The sequence below is a fragment of the Macrobrachium rosenbergii genome, chromosome 20, assembly GCF_040412425.1.
Source record: "Macrobrachium rosenbergii isolate ZJJX-2024 chromosome 20, ASM4041242v1, whole genome shotgun sequence".
Lineage (NCBI taxonomy): Eukaryota > Metazoa > Arthropoda > Malacostraca > Decapoda > Palaemonidae > Macrobrachium > Macrobrachium rosenbergii.
In genome coordinates, this window is record NC_089760.1 from 13567836 (window position 1) to 13584181 (window position 16346).

The 16346-nt window shown below is 36.0% G+C and overlaps 1 protein-coding gene across 2 annotated transcripts in view; it reads right to left on the reverse strand.

The window, feature by feature from the left end:
* Sec10 (Exocyst complex component Sec10) overlaps window positions 1-16346 on the reverse strand; it is a 50452-nt gene that overhangs the window by 16210 nt on the left and 17896 nt on the right. For both annotated transcript variants that reach the window (XM_067121962.1, XM_067121961.1), the window contains exons 6-9: window positions 14409-14592; window positions 13447-13587; window positions 6766-6953; window positions 2062-2157 (exon numbers count right to left, since the gene is read on the reverse strand). In XM_067121962.1, coding sequence (XP_066978063.1) covers window positions 2062-2157; window positions 6766-6953; window positions 13447-13587; window positions 14409-14592 — 609 coding nt within the window. The remainder of the gene's footprint in view (window positions 1-2061; window positions 2158-6765; window positions 6954-13446; window positions 13588-14408; window positions 14593-16346) is intronic.

A 16346-nucleotide genomic window follows, 5' to 3' on the forward strand; every position in this document is an offset into this window, starting at 1 on the left:
GGCCTAACCTTCAACTAAAAGTCCATCTACATAGCAGTAAGTTGCCCTTTTAACCACCTTTTATGATATGAAAATTAAAATGAAGCAAATGTTAAAATTATGACAGTTTGGTATAAGTGGAATAAGGAAGGGTGAAAGGGTAAGGAATGCAGAGATGTGACAAAAATAAAATCTTCCATAAAAACAAAAAGATGGAGGGAGAAGATGCAGTAGCAAAAAGAACGCATCATTGGAATTGTTAGGAGACTAGAGAGGGAAGCCTAGAAAAGTGTTGAGCTAATCGTTCGACATATGTGTTAACACAATACACACAAACAAAAAGTATGCAAGCATGGAGATCTGTAAGGGGGCTAATACGCTGCTGGTATGGCCATTGTTTTATTCAGTAGTTGACAGACAAATCATGCATGACTGATGCTTATTTTTTCTTTGGAGTCATCTCTTTATAGAAAAAAAAAGACATTGTAATTTTCTTTTTTTTCAATAATAAGAAGGCTTATTACAAAAGCTGAGGATTTTTGTTTCCATAATATTGTGCACATTATAAATAATAAAACAGAAACAGATGGTAAGATATCCCTACTAATGAAAGATTTACTGTACCACGAAAAGTGTGGCAGACCTATTTCGATAAACTACCCAGGATGACATATCAAGGAATAGATGTTATGGAAAAAATGAATGAGGTGAGAAGTGGGTGCTTCTTAGAAGTGGATATAAGGAGCCATAAAATGGTCTACTGTACTTGATGATGAGCATTGCTCATACATTTAGCACTGTTTTTTGAGATAATGGAGTATCACAAGCAACCCCTTTGGTTGCTATTAATCCTCCATATTGATCATAAATCTACTAACATAAATATAGTAATTATATTACCTCTTTATCTCTGCACAATTTTGACTTCTACATCCTTTGTGAATACTGTACACAAATGTATCCTTTAGGCTCACCTTGGTCATTCTTCATTAATTTATGGAGTCTTAAAATGGTCTACTATAGTTGATGATGCACATTGCTCATACATTTAGCATCGTGTTTTGAGATAATGCTGCATCACAAGCAACCCCTCTGGTTGCTATTAATCCTCCATATTGATCATAAATCTACTGACATAAATACAGTAATTATATTACCTCTTTATCTCTGTTAAATTTTGACTTCTACATCCTTTGTGAAAACTGTACACAAATGTATCCTCTATGCTCTCCTTGGTCATTCTTCATTAATATTGCAACATCCATTCATTTGTTTAATATGAACTTATGTTGTTTAGTGTACATTCAAAATGTAATTTATATGCTTTTACACACTTCACTTAACATTATTCTTGGTTTCCAATGAAGCCCAGTTCCAGCAAAAGCCTGCATTTGGCCAGACTTGAAAACTTCTTACTAAGCCTGCATTCGGCCAGACTTGAAAACTTCTTAACGATGTACAATGGTGTTAACAGATAAACAATGGGTATTAAGAAGTCTGTAAAACATGATTATAATAACAAGAATACTAATCGATGCTGTGCAGCATGCAGTTCATTCAGCACTATTTATGGCCTTTACATTAAAACTCCTTTTCTTGTTAAAATGTAGTTTATATGGTCCCAACTTTGGGTAAGATGTTACTCTCTTTTCAACTAATATTCACTGCAAATACAATTAAAAAGGACTTATTTTTTCAGGGAATTATGTGATGCATATACTGGTAAATAACTTTGGCTTTATGTCAAATTAACCACTCCTTGAGACTGCAGGCCTTAATGCACTGTGGCATATCCAGATGGTGAACCCAGCCAACAGAATCTGGGATCCCACAATATTACTATAATAAGTAACATCATTCAGTAAACAATGTAAAAGGTGAAAACCACTTTTATACATCTTATCAGATCTCCCTCCTATATTCAGATGAAATACTTCCATGATTAAGATTCAGACATACATAAGCTATGCTATATCTATCACTTACTGCCTAAATAAAGGCAAACAAAAATATAAGACGAAAAAAATATAAAATAGTTGACCAGTAGGGAAGAATGACAGTGATAACTTCTAAACCACGTACCCTCCAGACTGGATGTTTTTCTTCTGGTGTCCTTTTGACTCATAATATCGATTCAAAATGAGGTTAAACTTTTCTCGAAGATATCTTGTCTCAACACTGGAAAAATAAAAGAAAAACTTGTCAAATATTAAAAAAAAACCAGATTTGTATATAATATCCAACTCTAATTATATATAAACACACAAATGCATCTATTATGGTAAGCTGTCCTGTCTCTGAGGGAAATAGTATTAAAAGTCAATAGCAGCCTTAGAATAAACTCTCCCACATATAGCTGTTAAGCAAGTAAGCCACATTATACAAAAAACATAACAACTGGCACAGCCTAAACACTCCATAACCCATATATTCAATTTTTTACTAAAAATAAATTTTTCAATAAAAACATTAATTTTACTTATTCCCTCATTCATCTGTTCAAATCCCCAAAGACTCAAAACCTGGAAAGATTTGCCCCTCATACCAGAGAGCACTTTGATAAGTCTCTTTCAGGCTTCAAAAATGAATCTGGCTCACTTCTTGCATTGTCTGAACAAGTTGTAACAGAACTCTGAGGTGGGGAGGTAGGTCTTATGGTTAAAAAATGGATTTCTATTTAAAAAATAATTTTGCTTAAATAAAAAATTAAACTTCTTTTACAACACACTCATTCTTGTTACTTAGTCTGAATAACTGTTTGGATACCGGGAGCTCAACCGCACCCTAGGAATAGCATAGAACTAAAGGAAATAAGAGAAGCTTCAAGTACAGAAAAAGACCAAGACCAAAATTTTCTAATTACTAAGAGATGGTCATAAAAGGACAGGTTTCACAGTAGCAAGACATTCAGTTGTAAGCGTAGAATTACCAAGGAAATTCAGGTACTGGCAACAAAGAGAGAGATAAAAGCAACAGACAGTATAAATCTGACTAATGACTGTTATATACTAGAAAGATAAGGAAGATAAGTGGCTATAGCCCTGATCCACTTTACACCCGCCTACCAGAGGGCAACTCTCGCACTGCTACAACATGTCCTACAGAATAAAAATCTAGACATTTATGGGTGATGTCTCCCTGGGAAAAACTGGTGAAAGTTCAAGGACAACTCCCAGTTCCTTGCCTTAAAAATTTAAAATTATTTTTTGGCTTAATACCAAATGGTCCCAAAAGAAAAAAAAATAGCATTTAAAAGGCACACAACCTGCGTTTAAAGGTCCAAAATCGGACGTTTGCATTAGGGGCGTATCCCCCAGCTGGCTGTTGAGACATAATCCAAGTGGTGTTGTTGTCCATTTTCATTTTTTGGTTCCCTAATCCATTTTTTTCCCACTAATACGAACAATTTATTATATAAATTCTCTTACAAAGTTGAAATTAGAAACATTTATTTTACTTTATTCAGTAATACAACTTACAAACTACATTTTCTTTTTTTTTTCTAGCACTTACAATTTTCAAAGAGTTTGATATTCTTCAAAACATGGTTCCAGACATAGTAGAACATCACATTCACAGCAGTGGAAGCGAGTATCTTTTCTCTGCTGTGGTCGATGATTTGTATGTCGGCAGACATAGCAAGCCCCTTGTACTCTCTGTTTTTTGGCACCTGGTGGCACTGGCATCATACAAATGAAATGATGTGCAGAAACTCAGGCTGGATTGAGAGCACGAGCGGCCAGCACAACCTCCTCTTGATTGAGAGCGCAAGCAGCCAGCGGAACCTTCCTCCACGAAAACTAATAAGGCACTTAAGAGTATTGTATGGCCATTGATATGAATGTTGTTGTTGTTGTTATTATTATTATTATAAAAAATATTTGGGAGTAGCCCAAATCAAATAAAAGAGCCCAAGTCAAATCAAAAGTAGCCCAAGAATTTGCAAGTAGCAGATTGTGAAATTTGGTTGCCCAAAGGTGTAGAATGTAGTCCAATTTACAATTTGTAGCCCAATCTGGCAACCCTGCATGCAACTTCAGGCACTGTTGCATTTCTGGAGGTTTGCCAAGTACCCATCCAACATAAACAATATCCATAGAATGAGCTACGAAGGTGCACAAATTTAAAAACTTAAGAACATCATATGACGTGGATAATCTGTGTGGGATAACTTTTGCAACACATATGACATGGTTGACCCTTTACAGGTTAAGAAGCCCAATGAAAAACAAAGACCAAATCCATTAATTTTAAATATTTTAAGGTTTACTCCCTCAGGTATGTTCTGAATGAATTGGGCACGCAAACTGAGCAAACACTGGCTAATTTGGTTATAGATGTCTACAGTAATAATACCTCACTAGCAAATAAGGCCCCATTATCTGTTTAAGTAACTTTTTGAGAAAGCATAAAAATACCAACCCTCTAAAGCAACGGCTACCTTCCAAGCAAGATCCTCTAATGATGCTTGATCAAAAGGCTTAAATGGAGTTTCTGTTAAGCTTTCAAGGACCCAGGAGAGGGTAGGTATAATGTGCTGCACCATCCCTTTGATTTAAAAAAAATCCGTAAGATTTAAACTTTTGAACACAAATACTAGGGAAAAAGCATATATGTATATTGATGGTTGAAAATGACAACCTCTATTAGTAACACAAAAATATCAGGAAGTCAGCTGTGATAGGAACACTGGCTTTGACTGGATCTAACCTTTTGTACTACACCAATCAGTGAAGTTCTTTCATTTGGGTGAGGCTCTGGTACGGTTGATGACTAGGCAATCCATGAACCACTCATACTGTGGCCAAAGTGGAGTAACAAAAAGTCATCTGAGAGTTTGACAAGGCCCAGAAACTTCACCAGAACCTGGCAGATTAAGCCAAAGGGCAAGGAGGTGTAGGAGTTCAAACCATTCCACACCTGCAACGTTGTGTTAGTGGCCTAAGCTGCAGGATTCAGATGAGGTGAACAAGTCCAGGTGAAGTGACCACTCTAACAGGAGGATCTGACAGTGTCTCCTGAGGATGTTGGCCAAATGTTGTAAACGTCCTCGGGAGGACCTTAGCACTATGATGAAACCATGCTTCTCTGACCTGGCAGGTTTCCAGTCAGAAGAAATTGTAACAGAAGGTGAATGGCCCCTTACTTCTGGAAATAAGAGACAGTGGTCATGCTGTCCAACAGGAATCAGATGCTTCAACCTGGAAAGGATACCATGAATGTTTCTAGTCCACGACAGACAGGTCAAAACACACAGAAGCAGCCTTCCAACACCTTGCAGTCAGTCAGGTGAGGACAGCTTTGAAACTGCTTGATGGCAACTTTAAATGGAGAAGCCTGTCCACCATTGGGTGCACCAACTCCTGAGTGTTGATCTGTGAATTACTGTGAATTTCCATGAATTAAAAAGTTCAACATCCAGTTTTACAGTCGAGAGGCATGCTATCCACCTCCACCCTTCATCAGAGTTTTAAGAGCAAAATTTTCCACAATCCAAATAATTTTAAGTCTTCAAGTCTGTTTTGATAGAAGCAAAGAAAAATGAAACTGTTACAAAGAGCAAAAAAGGCCTCACTACAATTTGCTTGGTCAGCAGCTGAATGCAAGGCTCCCACGGCTATGATATCTAACATCATCAAACTACCTGAACACAGCATCTAACTGGCATCCTCTAAGCATTCCAACAATGGTAACGGGTCAAGGATCTAGGGGGGTCTTACTTTAGAAAACCTTGTGAATTGCAGTGAAAAAACTGCTTAGAACATAAAATGAAGACTCTTCCTTAATATCAGTTTGTAATAGTTACTATATAATAGAATCCTTCTTTTAGTTTACAACATCAACATATCAAATTCACATTTACAAATATAACAATTTTGTCCTACAACTATTAAGCTTCACAATGACAGTGAATTTCCCAACTGTCTCAAGGTATTATTCCTAAATGTAATAAGAATTTTAAATATTTTGTAAAAATCCTATAGAATTCAAAATTAGTTATCTGAGTAACATTTTTTTTTGCAATGTTTTGAGAACCATTCCTGATAAATTTCAATATTCTTTTCAGCTCAACAAAGGAGTGAACACCACTGAATGGCACAAATGGCATCACTTCCAGTTTATTGTTCTTGAAGCCACAGGACATAAGAATTTATGTACAGTACATTATATAATTTGCCATTTTGGAGAGACACCCAGGATCTTTAAGCAACATATTATTGGAAGTTATCAAGCAAACAAAATATAAACATTTAATTTGAAATTGTTGTAATTAGATTTATGTATCCAGTTTTTTTTTTTTTGTTTTTGCCATTTTTGTGATCTTGTGACCAAAATATTATTGTCAAGTAGTTTAAGCAGCCCTTCAAGTCAAAAGACTTTCAAAATCAGTCTGCATCTTGATCCTCTAAACAAATAATCAGAGGACCACTGGGCATCTTCATGAAGATCTATTGAATAGGTGTATCTACTACAAATAATAAACTATAATGGTATTATTATGACTATCACCAATCAACTTCATCACACTGATGGTGAAGTTTAATAGTCACATAAATATTCCAAACATCCAACTGAAATAATACCTGATCCTCTTGCAAAAATTATAACCATTTAGTGCATTGCACACTAACTAGTTAAAATTTTTCATTTTTAATTTATAGATTCTAAAGGCTTCAAGCAAAAATCAGAATCATTTTTACGACGCTAACACAATAAGCTTCAGAACTTGTTTTTTCTACTAACATGCATGTACTGAATTTTAATAAAACTCAAAAAAAAACTAACCTAATATACGAATGTAAGTGACGTTGGAAGATCGACTTGGTGAGTTTAGACAAAAACTGAGAATCATTGCCTAAATTGAATCGTTGTAGATCTGTACACAGTTTGAGCGTCTGACAGTATAGGTCATGAAGGTTCTTCAGGTAAACTTCTGGAACACTTTTGTTGTCTAACCTTGACTGGACGTATTCCTGAGAAAGAACTTGTATACTTAGCAGATGATCATCACATGTAAATGTTGAATTAAAAATACAGAATATTATGCAATTACTGTATAGATCTCGCCATAAAAATTATATTTTCATAAAAAATTAAGTTTCATTTATACTTACCAAGTATAGTACTGCAATTACATAGCTAATGTATCTACCTCGCGCGGCAACTATTTTGAATTTCACGGTAGCGATTCTTTTGTTTATTATGTAGGTGACACCCCGCCCACTACCGGGGAAAGAAGGAACAACCAGCACCCATATTCAATTTGTTTCTGCTGGTCATTATGTAAACATATCATGCCATTTGCAGCAGCTTTTTTGTGGATTACCTGTAGTTCATTCATGTTTGGTGAAGTACAATTTTTTTGTTTTGCTTGTGCTTATGCTAGACAGTGTAATTTAGCTTTTGCAGTTTTTACTAGTTTTCAGTGAATTATTAGAATTGTCAGAATTCTTTTCCAGTATCCACCACTGTGCCAAATAGTTAGGCTGCAAGTCAAGACTTATTTTTTTAGTAAAGTTATTTCCCCTTAGTTACTTTCCCTTATATGATCTGTGCTGATAAGTATTTAGTTTTGCAAGAATGTAATGTTCATAAACATGTAAAGAGAGAGATAGAAAAGACTTAGTAAAGCAGCTTTTAAAGCTAAAAAACACTTTTATAGTTTAAACATGAAAGAGACTAGCCTACACCAAAAAACTATAGTTTAGAGGTTAGCTCTTTAGAGGTTAGCTCTCCCTTCTACTCCTATACTACAGTGACCCCTCGCTACTTGCGATTCGATTATCGAATTCACAACTTCGCAGAGTTTTTAATATATATTAATGGAAAATATATCGTGGATTTTCTGGAAAACTCTAGAAAAATTGCGATATATGAACACCCAAATTTTCCATTAAATCCATTAAAATATTTATAATAAATAGTATTTCCTAGTCTAAGAACATCATAACAAGTGTAAAATAGCAAAAAAAACACATATTTGCACTCGTAACTCCTATGACAAAAAAAAAAAACCATCTGGGAAGTGATGCCTATATAGTACTGCGTGTTCCATTGTTGGGAAAACACAAAGCGTACCATCTCGGTAACTAAGTGCATTGTAACACAGGCTGTGATTGGTGCATGGGAGGGAGACAACAAATCACAGCTTCCCGATTTCTAATCGGGCCTGTGATTGGTGCTTAGACTGATGCTCAGAACCCGCAGCATCTCCCCTTGTCTCTCTCTAGCGGCCACTTCGCTTCAAGCTTTCTCGCTGAATGGTTTACTTTACGCTGTGCTGTGTGATTTTTTTTGTGGTTTTTGTTGAACTTTGCTTCAATTTTCACCCCCTGCAATGGCTCGCAAGCGTGCTGCTTCTTCCAAGGCTGAAACTGAGCCTAAACGCCATCGAAGAATGATGGCGATTGCTTCACTGTCACTATCACTTTGTACTTTCTCTGCTAACACTTTCTTTATAACCATTTTAAGTCTTCAAATCAGCAACAGTATTTACTACTAGATTAAGCTTTTTATCAAATCTAGACTCGAGACTGACCATGGCATTAGGAACGGAAGCTTGGGAGCTAGGCAAGGGAGGAGAAGGTTGTCTAGTAGGGGGATAAGTACAGTAGTAATAGGAGTAGAGGAGAGAGTAACAGAGCTAACCTCTAAACTAGCTTTTGGTGTAGGCTAGTCTCTAAACTATAAAAGTGTTTTTTAGCTTTAAAAGCTGCTTTACTCTTTCTATCTCTCTCTTTACATGTTTATGAGCATTACATTCTTGGCCCCCCTACTTATCACAGATCATATAAGGAAAGTAACAAGCTTTACTAAGTCTCGACTTGCAGCCTAACTCGGCACAGTAGTGAATACTAGAATTCTGACATAATTCTATTAATTCATTTAAAACTAGTAAAAACTGCAAAAAATAAATTGCACTGTCTAGCATAAACACAAACAAAACAAAAAAATTGTACTTCACCAAACATGAATGAACAACAGGTAATCCAAAAAAAAAAAACTGCTGCGAATGGCACGTTATGTTTACATAATGACCACCAGAAACAAATTGAATATGGGTGCTGGTTGTTCCTTCTTTCCCCGGTAGTGGGCGGGGTGTCACCTACATAATAAACAAAAGAATCGCTACCGTGAAATTCAAAAAAGTTGCTGCGTGAGGTAGATACATTACCTATGTAATTACTTGGTAAGTTACTTATATGAAACATCATCCTTCCCTACTAATGTTTCATTAACAGATAACACTAAAGTTACCTTGACTACTTTTGAAAAAAAACAATTAATGATTACCATATTTGACAGCATATGAGACTACTATGTGACCCCTCCCCATTTCAGAAACATATACTGAATAAAAAAATTTTGCATCTTTAATGTAACCATTTACTCTTATTAAATATATGGCTTCAGTAGGGCAGAAAAAATCTGAACATAACATGCAAGCAGGACAGCAAAATCATCTTTTAAATTATAATTCTATTGTAATTTACCAGAAAAGACTAAATCAACTTAGGTATGGAAGAAAACGATTTACAACACTCCCCTTCAAAACTATGTGCATTGCCATGCATAGTTTCAGTGCTTTTGTGTCTGCTGTCTAATGCAACAATGTGTGTGCATGTATGTTGTCTGCAGTATCAATGTATGGATTTCAGCACTCTTCACACCACCATCAGTTAGGTGAGAATGGGATAATGTTCAGTTTAAGATATTAGTAATGATTTAACAATAAAAATGTGAAAAATAGGTACAGGCAGTCCCCAGTTATCGGCGGGGTTCCGTTCCCGACGGCATGACGACAACTGAAAATCGCTGCTAACCAAAAATCAGCAATAATAGCACTGATACCTGGTTAGCGGCACCGATAACCGGTGATCAGCGCCGATAACCGGTTATCAACGACGAAAATCTGGTTATTGTCGTCACTAGACAAGCGCCGTAAAACCGGATCGCCGGTAACCAAGGCTGCCGATAACTGGGGACAGCCTGTACTGTTTAATGATAACGAGTGGCGAAACGACAGTTCAGGATACACATAAGGCATTCTAGAAGGATTTTTCTCATGCAACCAGGAAATTCAAATAAATAGTAACCCTTCAGTCCCAAGGGTGCCAGTTATGAGGATTTTACTGTAATAATAATAATAGTAGTAACAATAATGATAATATTTAGCACATATCAGTAATACTCTACTGCAGTATTATGGAGTTAGTAGTCTATGATGTCTGAGTAATAATTAGCCTATCAGATACTTAACTTTGCACATTAAGACTTGGGGTGTACATTTTGAGCCATTTATCGGGAAAAGAAAGGAAGTCTTATAAGCCATCAAATATGGTTTATGTTATACTTTTATCAGTTTATCCACGAATGGTAAATGCAAACTAAATGACAGCTGCATATAAAAATACTTTTTACAATAAAACAAGTTTTTATACAACCCCATTCATCATAAAACAATCTTAAATTTTGTGGCATGCATCCAGGTGCATGGGAGAAATGTTCCAAAATGAACAGTTCCACCATACATTTTCAGCCAGTGCCCTATTACCTGAAATATTTATCAATGCTCTTCTTTCTACCATGCCACTCTCCATCTGAGAGCGAGGAAGGAATGAGGACACCAGAACTTATCACAAATAAGTTAGTATAAAACTTGTTATATGGTAAATTCATAGTTTATCACAAACCCATTCATCACAAAATAGACTCGACTGGTGAAAATATCCAAATTGATGTAATTGTAAATATATATTTTTAAATATATATTTACAATTACACCAGTGTGGATTTTCACCACTTTAATGACTCATGTGATTATGAGATTTCTAAAAATTTTGCCTTAATTGTTATTTAGGAAGGAGGATGAAACATGAGTCTATGAAGAATGATGTCACCGCCAGAAGTTTATCAAACGAAAGACTACAGGGAGTTGGCAAGGATAGGTCCAAAAGAAATACTTCCAAGGTTAAAGATTTACAATGAAAGGTTCTCCAGACATTGGGCACTACCAAAAACAATGGGTCTGCCATGAGAATAAACCCTAAAGATGACCATCCACTAGCACAAGGGGTAAAAAGCAGTGAATTCAAGTAAAAATGCTCTCACTGCCAGATGTCTGTCTGATGAATGAGTATGAGGATGCGTGAGACAACTGCTCTAATACTATACATATCCAAAGTGAGGATATGAGTAGGAAAGATGATGGGCCCAAAAAAAAGGCAACTCCACAGTGTTAAGAGTGATGGCACAAGGGAAACCTAGTGGAAAAAAACAGCTAGGGCAGATGAAAAGGTATTAACATCAAGAAAGTAGCCAGAGCAAGGGAGGGTTCCCTAAGGATGTCAGAGACAACCTTCATAGTCAAGAAGAACTATTCTTTGCCAAAGGGTGATTTCAACAAATCATTAGTTGGAATGGTCAACCAGCAGCAGAGAGAAAGGATGCTGTTGACTGAAGACAGACTTGAAGAGCTCTCACATATAACTGACAATGCACCTCCTGACCTGTGTAAGGCAGTGCAAGATCAAACAGGGGGAACCATTCTATCAGAGTGAGTCCAGCCACCAACACAAAGGGCAATGGGAGGCCAACTGAGGACCAAAAATTAAGTGTGAAACCTGAAGAAGGCTCAGAAGTCACCAACACATTTTACAGCAGCCAAAAGATCCAAAACATGGGCTGAAGGATCCAAGAAAAGCAACACAGTCAACCGAGATTCATAAGGTCAACTAGTGAGGCGGTGCAGAACCAGGGTCAAGCTCTAACTTGTAAATCCACTGGAACTATATATTAATAAACTACAGAAGTAAAATATTGGAAAAGTACCAATTATGCCATTAAACAAATCCATTCTGAGAAAAGGACTGGAGACAGGCAAGGCAGGAACCTTAACAGCTAAGAGGGTGGCAAATCATAATTCAAAAATGGTCTCTGAGGATAAGCGAGTGGTTGAGGGGATGAGAGCCGTTGTCATTCAGAGCACTGAATCTTGACTTTCTGGCAATGTGAAGAAGCAGCTACTAAGGGTGAGGATAAAACTTGTGAAAATGAGACTCCTGCAAGAGAGTACCTCAACCTGAAGAAACTCCTGGCATTCATGACATGTCCTAGGATGCCTAGAAACCACTCTCACCGTGGTTAGAGTGTACAATGCCAATTTAAAGGGGCCTGAAAACTCAAGGTAAGCTGCTTAAACAAGGCAAACAGTGAAGTGTAGGTGTCCTGGTCAGATGACACTTGCAAAGTAACATTCTTTGTTTGAACCTCTGAAGGCAGTCACAGGAGGCTGTATGGAGGAAGCCCAGCATTCAACAATGAAACAACAGAAAAGAGACCATCCTGATCATAGAATTTGGTCCACCTGCTGAGAGGCCAGTCTGAAGTATTAAGAACTCGAAACAATCAAGGCACAAAAGTGATACAAGACCTCTCTGTAGAAACTAAGATACTCACTACTAGCACATAGAGCAAATCTTATATTGACCTTTCTGGAATATGCTGACTTCCTGATAAGGCAGTTCCCACTCAAAGAAGGCTGCCTGAGACTTAGAAGTCAAAGCACTAGCAAAATTGCTTCTTGTCCTGACCTTGTGAACATGGCACTTGCAAGGTGAGCTAAGAAGAAACCTTATTAAGTTTTATAATGAAATCACCAACCCAAATTAAAACAAACACAAATGATCTAACTACTGTACGCGATACCAAGACTGAAAATGAAGGTAAAAGTGAAGTGCCTAACTGTGCTTATCAACTCGTCATCAATTTTTTTAATTTTCAGCAAACAACAAGATTTATCATTATTCTATATATCAAACTTGTTATATGAATCAATATTTTCCTGTAGCAAAACTAATTTACTCAATATTTAACAAGGATGTAGGAAGCACAACTGCCGGAAAAACATTTATCATAGAGATAAGACACAATAAGATGGGCGAAAGCTTTTTACATCAGTTTTGTTGAAATATTTAAAAATGTTTCCAAGGTCATGAGCAAAACAGACAATGACACAGGTATATTAAAAAATCCAATGTGAATTACTGGGAAATGAAACTAAAGTAAATAGCAGCTTCTCCTGAACAACTTTCTAATGGCCAGGTACAAACATGACAAGTAAAATTTGATGCACTTGGAACACAAGATTAAAAGGTACAAATGTGCCATGTTACCAGTCTGCCAGATGCATATCATCATCTTCTACAATTCATAAATACTGCAGAGGATTCATGAAGGTATTGTATAAATGATGTGTTTGTAAGCCAGTAATCATTATTATATACTGTATTTGAATATTCATTCTCTCATTAGTTGTGGATTAAAATGTCTTGTCTCCCTGGGACTCTAGGAAAAAATAAGCTACAAATAACATGCTTCAAGTTTTTAACAGTCTCCCTCTAAAACTGGCAAGTCAGGCATTTTTGAATTAACCATTTACAGTATATTATTCATATAATTTTTTACCTGAAGTTGACCCTGGAATATGTTCAATACAAACTTCCCCATAACCTGATCGGGGTTTGTGAAGACCTCTTGAATGACCACCTCTGACCTACTACAGAGAGGAACCACCTCACCATAAAGATCTCGTGATCGTAGAGCACCCTAGAATGAGGAAAAAAATATTAAAAACTCATCTTCAATTTAAATGAAATGCTTAAAAATAGATTAAACTATAATACAATATTTCTGATACCATTCAGAATATATTCATGTCGTGAAATTCAAAGATTTCTTTTATACTTTATTATCAACTAAAAGTAATGTAAAATAATCCATGTGTAAAAAATCTATGTATAACCACTTAATTCCTTGGGTTAAATCTATGTTCAAAGTACAGTACCTGTAAATCTTATTTTGATGCTGAACTACATGGAACATCAATCAGTCGAATGATACCAATAAACTCTTAAACTCTTACAGACTATTTTGTCCAAAACAGAACGACTACAAAACTGAACATCCATACATTAACAGAACACAAAATTAAGTGAGCACCTTATTTAGGAGGTGTTGCAAAAATTCTTTGCATTTTCTAATATGCACTAAAGAAGCATGAATTATATGTCTATGCTTCATGAATTCAAATGGATCTAGGGATACATTAGTCTATAAATTATTTCCAAAATAGTCCTTAAGAATAAAGGAACAATAAGTTTCCATTTCATACTTCCCCACTCACACAACAGAAGGTTAAGAATTTTCTGTGAAAATTATTTTTCTTTTTATATATATCTTAAATCCACTTATATATACTGTAGGTCAAAATAATATATCTTGACAGGAAAAAGTGATAATTTTACAAAGCCACTTATTTCTTTCTACTTTCAATCCAATCAACTTCCTAGAAAGTTAACATTTATATAATTTTAGGTAGAGTAATCCTAACTTAAGTAGGAGAATACTGTACATAAAGAACAACTTACATGCTGAGCCTCCTCTATAAATGCATCAACACACTGTGAATAGCCTTTAAAATGAGACAGAATAGCAGCTATTTCTTTCATGCGTTCCTTGTCCCCAGCACGATGAGCTTTCACAAATTCCATGATGAGCGACCTCTCAATCTCATCATATTTCTCTGATATTTTTTGCTTTGCATTCTCAAATCTGCAAGCACAAAATCAATAATACTTGGAACTGTATGTTCTTTTCTTTATAATGTTATACGATACCATAACTGCTTGAATTCAGTTACTAAATTTCTTACATCTTATCTTTGCATATTACTGCAGAAATACAGACACAACAAATTAATTTTTTATAAGTTTTTTCCACACAAAGCTATAACTTTTAATACACCCTTTCATGAAATACTGTCCCAGATGCTTTCATACCTCTGAAAAAGAAAAAGAAAATAGTAGTCAGCCAGCAACATGGTGCATGTATGGATGGATCCCAAGTTTTCAGGCTGCTATAGGTGTTATTATTTGTGTGTGATCTATGAGATGTGAGAAGTTAGTGCAGCCTGGAGGCAGAAAGTCACATATAAAGCAATGGATTTAAAAGAAAAAATTAATTTTACTTTAAAAAATTACATACAATTGTCTTTATAACCCCATTACAATACTTACAATTAGTCTGAATCTCAATGTCAGTGGGAATGATCAAGCTGCTAAAAACCCAGACTTGACTGCTTGAGACCCGTAAGTTTGAGCCTTGGTCTCTCAGAGACCTACTGTAACATGAAGTGTGTTCATAAGACAGACACTATCATATAAAAGTAAGTGTCCACGAGTACTATTATTGTCTTTTATGTGGCTCCTATTTTGAGCACAAGCACACTCCTGACCATGGCAACACAATGCTTCTCTAAGTTGTCAAAGGAAGATGCTTTGCATCCTTAGTGACATGGGATTTTGTTCTTAAAGTAAAACAGCCGTGCTCTCTTTCAGGATACCATGGTATGGTTCAGTGTGAGACTGGGAGTGGGGCTCTATGTACACCTTCTGCCTACATTATGATAAGGATTAGGCCATCTGGAGAAAACAAACACCTGAGTCTTGGAAGTAGAGGAGGAACATACAGACTTGGCTGACCTTGGCAAAAAGCAAGGTAGGTTGCTAGACTATCAACAGATGACTGTGTTCCTCTTTGTTTTGAGGCAAAACAAAGAGATACTGCTTCAGCTGGTTCACAAAAACCACATACATCCCAAATGCACCAGTAGTTGCAATCAGGTGTGCTGGTATGGCAAGGATAGAAGAGGAAGAACTTCTTTGCACTAAATGCAAACTTGGTCATTGGTCGAAACAATGTCTGACGAGGGAAACTCCTTGGCCATCACTGATGCCTGCTGATCCTGTGCACATCAGGATATCAAATCTGAGTATAAGGATAAGTTAAGGGAAATAATCTTTCTCCATCTCTCATAGGTTCTCCTGCTACATTAAGGGGATTAGCTGGCTGCAAAATGATGAAATCTGAAAAAATTTACAGTTTTCTGAAAAAATTCCTATAGCTTTGTAGGGCATTCATGAATCTCTATATGAAGCATTTTTCCAAAAGTCACCTTAGTTTTATAATTATGGGGTATTTTCTAACCTTGATTCAAAAACCCTAAAGCAGCAATGCATAAAGCTAGTTAGAAATATTGTTTATTACAATAAAGTAAAATAATATTTTCAGAAAAAGACCCCAGTAAAAATGATGAATGGCAACTCTTGTCAAAATAGAAAGGAAGTTGCCTCATGACTTTCAATAAAGATTTCCAGTGAGACAAGGTTGGTAAACCAGCTGATGGCTCTATCTGTGTATTCATCCTATTTATCAACATTTATAGCATTTGGTTCATTTGAATCCAAGAATTTTGGTTATATAGGACAGCTGAATTTGTCATGAAACAATTTTTTTATCACGAGTGA